Source organism: Erigeron canadensis, chromosome 3, assembly GCF_010389155.1.
Source record: "Erigeron canadensis isolate Cc75 chromosome 3, C_canadensis_v1, whole genome shotgun sequence".
NCBI lineage: Eukaryota > Viridiplantae > Streptophyta > Magnoliopsida > Asterales > Asteraceae > Erigeron > Erigeron canadensis.
The window spans coordinates 801,794-811,714 of NC_057763.1; the positions used below are offsets into that span (position 1 = coordinate 801,794).

The 9,921-nt window shown below is 32.3% G+C and overlaps 2 protein-coding genes across 4 annotated transcripts; one reads left to right on the forward strand and one right to left on the reverse strand.

Moving 5' to 3' along the window:
• The first annotated feature begins 799 nt into the window (after positions 1-799).
• LOC122593483 (ankyrin repeat-containing protein P16F5.05c) lies at positions 800-3,571 on the forward strand. Of its 2 annotated transcripts, none has more exons than XM_043765899.1 (7): positions 800-946; positions 1,142-1,239; positions 2,289-2,376; positions 2,561-2,625; positions 3,021-3,089; positions 3,170-3,219; positions 3,315-3,571. In XM_043765899.1, the coding sequence occupies exons 2-7, from the start codon at positions 1,165-1,167 to the stop codon at positions 3,421-3,423; spliced, it is 456 nt and encodes a 151-aa protein (XP_043621834.1). In that variant the 5' UTR covers positions 800-946; positions 1,142-1,164; the 3' UTR covers positions 3,424-3,571. The 2 variants fall into 2 exon arrangements, with proteins under 2 accessions (XP_043621834.1, XP_043621835.1); XM_043765900.1 differs by having other exon boundaries at positions 1,146-1,239.
• Positions 3,572-7,618: 4,047 nt separating this feature from the next.
• Positions 7,619-9,435, reverse strand: LOC122591044 (fructose-bisphosphate aldolase, cytoplasmic isozyme 1). 2 transcript variants are annotated; one of them, XM_043763235.1, is made up of 3 exons: positions 9,336-9,435; positions 8,537-9,219; positions 7,619-8,095 (listed from the first exon to the last, which is right to left on the reverse strand). In XM_043763235.1, the coding sequence occupies exons 1-3, from the start codon at positions 9,361-9,363 to the stop codon at positions 7,733-7,735; spliced, it is 1,074 nt and encodes a 357-aa protein (XP_043619170.1). In that variant the 5' UTR covers positions 9,364-9,435; the 3' UTR covers positions 7,619-7,732. The 2 variants fall into 2 exon arrangements, with proteins under 2 accessions (XP_043619170.1, XP_043619169.1); XM_043763234.1 differs by having other exon boundaries at positions 8,495-9,219.
• Positions 9,436-9,921: the final 486 nt, after the last annotated feature.

Below are 9,921 nucleotides of genomic sequence, written 5' to 3' on the forward strand. Positions count from 1 at the left end.
TAATTTTCTTTTATTTATATATTAGTTTTGCGTATTAATGTTTAAAGTTACAGTTGTCACTCAAATCAAGAGTCCTAATTGTTATCAAAAAATATAAAAACAATCCTAATTATGTAATTATCATAGAACAGGTGATTAAAAATAAATTTATGCGTATTATAGGCTCACATCATGATCAAATACATATACTTGAATGTCAATTACGATTTACAGGATCACAAATATGTTTATATTTTAATTTTTAATTATCTTTTATAATAATATCACATTATGTGTACAACTAATTTCAAAATATTCTATAATAAAATAAATTATTATAATGTGTCTTGTGGAATGACTACGACAAACAATCCATTAATATGTCTCGGCTAATAATGATAGTGATGGACCTATAGTTATTGTACTACAACTTACAGTAACACTTAGAACCGTATATATTCAAAATTATAAGCTAGCTTTTATGATTTTAATGTATGAAGATCTAATGTTAATAATATCATAAACCCCGTGTTCAGTGCTGGACACGGGTCAAAAATCTAGTATAAGTTTAAAGTATAGAAATAACAAAAAAATAATATTAAAGAAACATAAAAAAATTGTTTTAAAAAATCAAACATTTTTTTTTGTTTGAAAATACCAGAATAGTAATACCAGAAATATTGACCGGTATTGAATATTGAAAATAACGGGAATATACCAAACTTAAAATACCGGACTATCATCCGATACTAGTAATACCGGTCGGTATTACTGTTATTTAATATATTGTTTTCTTTTAAGTTTTATAAACGAAGAAAGATTGAAATAAACTAAAAATCCCTGGTTGGACAAACACGGGAAAATCAGCAGCCAGGTAGCCGCTCCTTTTGCTAAACATATCGCGGCCTCTTCGCCGTCTTGCGATCTTACCCCCCACGCCGGCCAGCAGTAACTTTTCCCTTGTCAGGTATTTACTGCTTTTAGTGTTTAGGGTTTCTTTCATTTGCTTTGTTAGGTAGTCAGTAATTCCCAACAGGTTTAAACAATTTTACATTATTTATCTTATATCTATCTCAAACAAAGTAGGTATGTTGAATTAGAATTATAATCAGAAGAATATAATTGAACTTTTTCTTCTGGTTTTATTGTTTCTTTCACCCAGAAAGAAACAAACGCGTACAAAGAATGGGAGTGGAAGCAAACAGAACAGAACATAACCCGATTGCTGCGGACCCTGAATACGTTGAGGCGTTGCTCGAGGTACTAACACCTTAGTTACTTAATGGCATATACATACACACACACACACACATATATATATATAGGGGACAATCAAATAAGAACAGTTTTAGAATAAGAACGGTGAGAACACTTAAAAACATCATTTTGATGCATTAAAAATCCATAAAACTAACATAGTCCAGAACTAATTATCATTATTTAAGTGTTTAACAAAACATTGAGCCGTCAATTTTTGTTGGATGCATCATTTTGAAAAATATGCATCCAAGATGGATGCACAAAAAAAAAACATGATTTTCTTGATTTTGACATGCCAATGTGTTGTTAAACACTTAAATAATGATAATTAGTTATAACTATGTTAGTTTTATGGACTTTTAATGCATCAAAATGTAGGTTTTAAGTGTTCTTATTTGTTCTTTTTTTAATTTAGTTCTCATTTGATGATCACCTTATATATATATATATAGCTGCCAAACCAACATATACTTAGTTTAGTGACTTTAATCCAAAGGTTAGTGTCATCCTTAAATTCCGTTGATTTGTTTATATTTTCAAGTTGGAATATGATAAATCCTCCTAAAAGTCCTCCTAAGTAGCTATGTGATCATGACACTTGGTAGAATCAAAAGATGAGATTAGGAAAAAGAATGAGTGGATTACACTTGTCATGTTTTACGGTCTCTAGGAGAATTATATCATTTCTCTTTCAACTTAGTTACTAGTGCTACTACTTTATTTTGTTGAAATGTAGCTTCAATTTGGTTATGCTCTCTGTAAATTTTTGTTTTGTTTTTTTTTTTAATTTCAGATTTAAGGGGTGTTTTGCTTATCTTATTTTCAAGCGTATTTGAATTTGTAATTTTTTACATAAGCCTTGTTTTGTTGTTGTTTTTTTTAAACTGTAGTTATGAACTACTTTTGTAACTTACAAGTCATAAGCCAAATACAAATTAGCTAAGCCAAACATCTGCTTGTTCTGGTCAATGCTCATTTTTTTTTATATATGTTTATTATGCCGACTGCTAAATAAATCTTAATTGTGCCAAACTGATTCTGATAAGTAGGCCGCTAGATATAACGATTTTGATCATGTAAAGACCATAGATGCTCTTGGGGTTCCTCTCGATTCCAAGGATGAACAAGGGAGAACAGGTAAATTATCTGATATGTTTTTTTCGATCTCTTGATGTTCATGTTTCTTTCTTGTTACATTATTATCGTCTATGAATCATTTCAAAGTTGCATTTACACATTGAATAGTAGTTCCGACAATATATCCACGTGTTTGTTCCTGGTCAATTTTCTAACTTGGTTCTTTGGTGTTCTGTTTTTGTAGCCCTTCATATGGCTTCAGCTAATGGAAACGTTGAGATAGTTAACTATCTTATCAGTAATAAAGTGGTAAGGGAACCGTCCTGTGAGATCGTAGATAATGAATTCCAATTATTTTTTCTTTCACTTGTCCTCTTTATTTTCTTTCGAAGAAGTTACTGATAATTATTTTCTCTCTTTCAATGTTGACTACATATGTTCATTTTTCTGTACATTGCTTTGTATAAGCTGATGTGAAATTGCAATAACATACGCTTCAAAACTACCTTAAGTTCAATAACAAATTAATATTAGTTGCTTAAGCTTAAAATAATGAATGCATAGGGCATTCATTGTTTCTACAGACCTTACAAGAGGTTGTTTTCTATGTGACCTCTATAGTTTCAATTACTTCTTGATTTTGTGAACCCTCGATACCTTTTTGTAAATGGCAGCCAACCTTTTTTTTCTTTATGTCCATGCAGGATGTGAACTCTTCCAATGTAGAGAATAACACACCTCTTCATTGGGCCTGCCTTAATGGGCACACTGAGGTAATACTCCATATCATTTGTTTCTTTCGTGTTATAAAAAAAATCAGCGGTGAGTGACACTTCACTTTCCCCACACTTAGGTTGTTAAGATATTGATTCTAGCTGGAGCAAATGTATCAAGTTTAAACCGGTATGTTAATTTTTGCATTGAAATTTGTCATTAGCATTACCATTGTCTAGGCATTCACAACTTTAGTTTGAAAGTTTGGCGTTTGTATTGCTTAGACATGAACGGACTCCTGTGGATGAAGCTGCAATTGGAGGTAAAATGTATGTCATTGATGCCATCAACACAGCTGTAGCACAAGTGGAACTCACAAATGCAAGTGTTTGAAAGCCAATCAAATTTCCATATTTAAAAATTAGGTTAGTACTGCGTTGTTTTGAATGATTCTATATCGTTTTATACTTTTCGTTGGAGTACCTCTGTAAAATACCATTTTACTATTTCATAGTTTATAAAACGTTGCATCTGAGTAGCATGACCATTCTTGACATACAAATAAACAAGATTATAACTTTTGCACTGAATTCACAGAATAATACACATATACATGGAACGGAAACAAGACTCAAATGCTAACTTCCTAAATATGATCCAAAGCAATATCTCACTTTACTGTGCGAAAGCCACTAAAATGTCTATCAAAATGACATGTAGTTTTGAAACTGACGCTCCCATACAAGTTTTTTTAGAAACAGTTTTTCTAGTTATTGTTGTGTTGAAGAATGATACATCTTAGAGCTTAATACTAGTGTTCAGGCCCGTCCAATGGACGGGTAGTCTCAAAATATATTAATTAAAACTAAAAAATTGGAATTCAAATATATTAAATAGATATACCGAAATCAACTTGGAGTTTTGCTAGCTGAATAGCCACTCCATCAGTCAAAATACTCCTAAAATTTTCCGTTGTAAGTCCCTACACAAGATGTTAGTTGAATATAACAAGATAATGCAAGTATATCAAGTAACCCGACTGGCAAGTAATTCTGATCTAGATAAAGACTAGTTCAGAATTATGGTCCAGATATGGATAGGAATACAAAGTAAATACGAGAAACAAGTGCTTGAAACTATATAAATAATATGTATAATCAAGTATTAGGCAAAGAGTCACAATATATTTTTCAATGTATTTTATTTATTGATATAAACAAAATACAAAGGTTGTTGCGGAACAAAGATAATCACACTTGTGAAAATATCTAAACAACCTTTGAAATACAAATGATCTATCAACTAGGAAATACTCGTAAGAATTACTTAGAGTATATCTCACAAGTTGCAATGCCAAAGTTCCAAGCAGTTTGCAAAATGTGAGAAGCCTTGCATTTATAGGCAAAGTCCATAATGACGTGGACTAGGCCGTACAATACTTTGTTGGGATACATTTAAGGAAATCAATAAGATTCCTTAAATCGTGCATTTTAAGGTTAAGTGTGAAAGTCATTTGATGTGACATTTCACACTTTATTCCCAACCATTTGACTAAACCAAAAAGCTTTCCAGAGACAATGTTATTGTTTGGATAAAGCATGGTAAAGTGAAAAGGCTTCCTCGTAATCAGTGCAAAGTAGTGTAAGTCCTTTACACTGAGCAACTTCAGATCTTCAATCAGATAGAATCTCCTCAGAGCTAAGAGCTCTGCTTCTCAGTGGATTCTCTTCTTTAGTCTTCAGTCTTCAGTCTTTGACTTCAGAATGAATGTCTTCAGTTGGGCTGATCTCGATCTGAAGTGAAGCTTCAGAGAACTAATTCTGAGAGGGTCCTCTAAATTTCTGTACAAGTATTTTATCTGAACTTCAAATATTTCTGAACAAATTACACTTGGTCGATTTCTGACCTAACATCCGTCCATTCACCATTGACCCAGCCATGTATGATAGTGCCCTGCAAATAGCAAAAAAAAACATGAAAAAAATTGGTAAGTTCTGTTAGTGTGTTTCTATGTATTTAATCCAATTTTAAAAATTCAACCCCAAACAAATTAAACATAAGAATCGAATAAACATCTTTACATACAGATCCAGGAAAATTATTCAGGATAAAAAAGGAACCCAACCAAGGACATTCCAAACGTCGATCAAATGATTTTATCAGCTAATGCAAGAAAGATAAGGAAACAAATTGTTAATAAAAAAAGGGAGTCGAGCCAAAAACCTTGCAAAGCATCCTAAACATAATGTGGATCAAAGGGTTTTATTTAAAGGTATTATTTAAAATTGATATCATACTTTTCATAAGATCCGAAGTATATCTGTCATACACAAACTAAAATGATGAATTGTTCCACCATCCTAAATAATCATACTAAAACATTCAACACCATCTCAATATGTAGCATTTTCCCCTGATAGGATAACAACAGCTAAAAAATTACACCATTAATGAGTTAGTTTCAAAACAGATTCAAAATAATCATAGTCGATATATTAAAATAATCATAATCTTACTCATAGCAAAATTCGATCGACTTTTTATCTAAAAGTTTATAGAAAAATATAATCGTAAATCCTAAGAGTTAATATAGGTTACAAATTAGTTAAGTCATATATATCATAATTTAATCAATACGAAAGCTAAAGAAGAAACATACGAAAATTGACTCCATATAAATATTGATTCTAGTTTATCCTTTTTTTTTCAACTTTCGTTAAATAAAAAATTTACAGTTTCTTATATTCTAAAAGTGTAAACTATATAATTTGAAAAATACTTAGCAATTCATCAACAAAGACCTTCTCGAACGTTTTGATTTTCTTCGGGTTGTTCCACTCCGAAAGAGTCCATACATGCACAATACGGAGTCGTAAATGATGGTTAACATGTGTTGGCTTAAGATCTTCAAGATGAACTAATGTGCTCATATTTTTTGTTGTTGACGAAAAAGCCATAACGAACCTCAAACTAAATTAAAAGAAATAATAATAACAATAACAATAACATAAGAATTTAATGTTAAAAAATAATAATAATAATGATTAATTATGTGCAAAGTATATAAAAAGAAAAACCCTTTTGTAGTTGATCGTAGCTTTTTTTTTTGTTGTCGTACGTGAGTTATATTATAGATTACCAATAAACCGAAAAGTGTAAATTAATTATTTTTAAATTGGGTGAAATTGTAAATTGGTGATGGAAAACAAAAATGTGTAAATTAATTATTTTTAAGTATAAATTGGTGTTGGAAAACCAAAAAGTATGGGAAATGATATTCCTACAACACGATTTATCAATCTACAACAATATCTGCTTTATGTAGTTATATTATGTACAATAAAGTTTGTATCTTTGTTGTAGATGGCAAAATTATGTTGTAAGAATATCACTCTCCAAAAAAAGTATAATTAATTATTTTTAAATTGGGTTAAAGTATAAATTGGTGATGAAGAATCAAAAAGTTTAAAAATAAAAATAAAAATATTTTAAATTGGGTTAAAGTGTAAATTGGTGATGGGAAACCAAAAAATGTAAATTAATTGTATCAGATTGGGGTTAAAGTGTAAATTGGTGATGAAAAAACCAAAAAGTGTAAATTAATTTAGATTAATATTAAAAAATTAGAGAATTAATAAGGATAGAGAATTAGGCTAAAGAAGAGGGATTAGGGGTGCCAAGTGTACCCCCAACCCCCTCTTTTAGTTATATTATAGATATAGGCATTACTCTTTAGTACATTTTTTCTAATCAGGTATAGGAAATTGTTTAATCCTAAGAAGGTTCCTGCATGTCTCACGGATAAACTTTACTATTTTTAGAACTGAAGAAAGAACCCACTCCCAAAGAGTATAAACAAGCACTTGTTTACTAAAGAATTACATGTGGTAAACGTGAATGATACTTATATTCTAAAAGAGAATTATTTCCTGAAAGCTCATCTTTTAAGTGGTATCATCTTTAGTACTTCTAGTTTAGCATACACTAATCATCTTTAAGGTGGCCTTGTAGCTAGATATGAGTGGAAGATCTTAAAAGACATCAACATTCTTTAAAATAAACTCTGTTTGTTCCAAAGTAAGTTTCAAATTGAAAAATACACAAAGGATTAGGAAATGCCTAATAATTCATAGTGGAGTGACAACTGACAAGATTACAATGTTGCCCTTATTTTACTTTTTTCTAGTAATTGAATGAGTTATTATCGTTCTAATGTTGTTTTTGATAGCCATATCCATATTTGAATGAAATTAACTTACAATGCATTGCATGTTGTTTGGTATATATATGAATAGAGGGATGAATGAAATGGACAGAGTAGTTGAGATTTTGTAGGAATTAAAGGGACATAATGGGTAAATTTCTTTTAAAGTAGATATGAAATGAAAGAAAGGGAGGTTAGAATGGAAAAACTGAGTTTGAAAATGAATAGCATCCCATTTGGAATGAGCTTCTAAAAGTGAAAACAAACAACCTTTTCTCATTCCAATAGAATTTAACATTCCATTCCAACCATGATTCTAATCTACCAAACTGGGTCTAATAGAATTAAGGGTCAATATATAGAGTAGTGAATTAATAACAAGTATGAATCTCAATGTAAGGATATATATCCACATATATAACATGAACATAACAATTCAAATTACAATATTTTTTCCACCAACTCTTTTCAGTTTTCACTGCGTCATAGGTAACTTAGTTAGTATTTGTATCCCTTCACATACAAACTCTCGGAAGCCAAACCACCTGCACCATCTCCTCCATATGTCCCAAGAGTCGCCTCGGAGTTAGCCTTGCACCTTGACAAGAAATTGGCTTGTGCTGCTGCCACGTTCTCCTTCTTTCCGCCCCATGTCTTAAGTGTGCTTGACTGCAAAGCTCGCCCAAATGAGAACGATAGTGTCCATGGCTTTAACACTTCCAACTTGTTCATTGCATTCAGATTCACTGTCGCTTCTTCTTCACTTTGTCCACCAGATAAAAACACAACTCCTGGTACTGCTGCTGGAACGGTCCTACGTAGTGCTGTTACTGTGTATTCTGCAATCACTTCTGGTGTCACCTATTAAATCAACAAAATAACAAATTATGTATAAATTGTAAAATATAAGAAAAAGGTATCAGATTGCGCAAAGTGTAATTATAATATGCAACGCATTTGATGTCTTATAGTTATTGTAGTCATATTTGACACAATATAGTTCTTAGAAATAGATCTTTCCACAGCAAACACTATAGTGTTTCAGGTCAATCAAGCCCGAGTGCCCAACCCATTTTGATCAGTACAGGAAATTACCCATTTTGACATGTTAATGACCCGCTCATTTCATCACTTTTACCATAAACAAGTGCTCCCTCAAATTTTGGTAAATATTTTAGAAGAAACATAAATGTAACATTTTGTTCATATATAACCCCCCAGAGAAAATAAAAAAGAGTATAATCTTTTGTGAATTCTCACCCACTTTATAGTTTTTCTATCTTCTGTACTGGTTACTAATACCTTTGGGCTATCAGATCCAGGTGTAACCATATTCGGTTTCAAGAGGGTTCCTTCAAGAAGCACATGTTGCTCGTTGAGCGCTTTGTAAACCGCAGCCAACACCATTTCAGTTGCATATGCACATTTCTTGATATCATGGCTCCCGTCAGTCAATATCTCGGGCTCTACTATGGGCACAAGCCCATTCTCTTGACAAATGATTGCATAACGAGCCAACCCTTGAGCGTTCTGTTGAATAGACAACTCAGAGGGTTCGGTCGGTCCAATCTTAAGGACAGCACGCCACTTGGCAAAACGGGCACCCGCCTTGTAGTACTCAGCACAACGTGCACCAAGCCCGTCTGTTCCTTGAGTAGTGGTTTCACCATTTGTGCCTGATAGGTCAACCACACCCTTATCAACTTTAATCCCAGGAAGAACATTTGCCTCTAGGAGAACATCAACAAAAGGCTTCCCATCGGCCGTTTTTTGGTAAAGGGTTTCCTCAAAGAGAATAACACCCGAGAGGTAAGCTAATGCGCCTGGTGAGGTGAAAAGTAGTTCACGAAGGGCTTGACGGTTTGATTCAACGTTCTCAACGCTGATGCTCGAGAGACGTTTCCCAATGGTGCCCGTGCTCTCATCGGCCGCCAATATACCCTTGCCTGGTGTGGCAATGTACTTGGCATTCTTGATCAACTCATCTGCATGCATGTTACAATATATTGATACTTAAATAATTATAATTAATATATATAAACGTTTAAACAATGTTTAATGTTATTCAAATGATAATTATAATGATTATAGTAATATTTACCAGCATATTTTCCTACAAAGGCTGACATGTTTTAGTAGCCAAAGATATTATGAGTATAATGCAAGACGAGAAACCAAGAAATGAGGATGACCAAACTTTATACTGCAGATTTTTATTTTTTATTGAACTAATTTAAAAAAGAGGGAATATGCCAAGTGAGATTCAAGCTAATGAGTGATCGACACGTGTTGTGTCCTCGAGCCTAAAGAAAGTTATCAAATTGAGATAAGGGGAGAAAATGGGTGATGTATAAAGATGACACATGTCATTTTTTGTTGTTTGCATTTGGACTGTTTATTTATCTATCTTGTTTTTGTGAACATGATTCATAAGCTTCTCATCCATTTTTTGTGAACACACATAAACACCTTCAATTCTTCCAAGATCTTTGTAAAGGAGATTTCCGTACTATCCTCCTACCTTTGTGCTTGCATGCATCTAAAGTAACAATATAAATTATACGTATACAATTTGTTACGAGATTGAAATGTTGATAAATTGTAATCATATTGAAATGTGTAACGAATATGTTATAGATTATGTGTCCGGATCTAAATTTAAGCAACGTATTTGTGATATGTCTATG

Bases quoted from the DNA above. Each gene is read 5' to 3' on its own strand.
- LOC122593483 (XM_043765899.1), top strand. From the start codon at position 1,165: ATGGGAGTGGAAGCAAACAGAACAGAACATAACCCGATTGCTGCGGAC. The intron at 2,377-2,560 runs GTAAATTATCTG...CTGTTTTTGTAG, and splicing joins GGATGAACAAGGGAGAACAG to CCCTTCATATGGCTTCAGCT. The intron at 3,090-3,169 runs GTAATACTCCAT...CCCCACACTTAG, and splicing joins GCCTTAATGGGCACACTGAG to GTTGTTAAGATATTGATTCT.
- LOC122591044 (XM_043763234.1), bottom strand. From the start codon at position 9,363: ATGTCAGCCTTTGTAGGAAAATATGCTG. The intron at 9,220-9,335 runs GTAAATATTACT...ACATGCATGCAG, and splicing joins CTTTGTAGGAAAATATGCTG to ATGAGTTGATCAAGAATGCC. The intron at 8,096-8,494 runs GTGAGAATTCAC...TTGATTTAATAG, and splicing joins ATAGAAAAACTATAAAGTGG to GTGACACCAGAAGTGATTGC.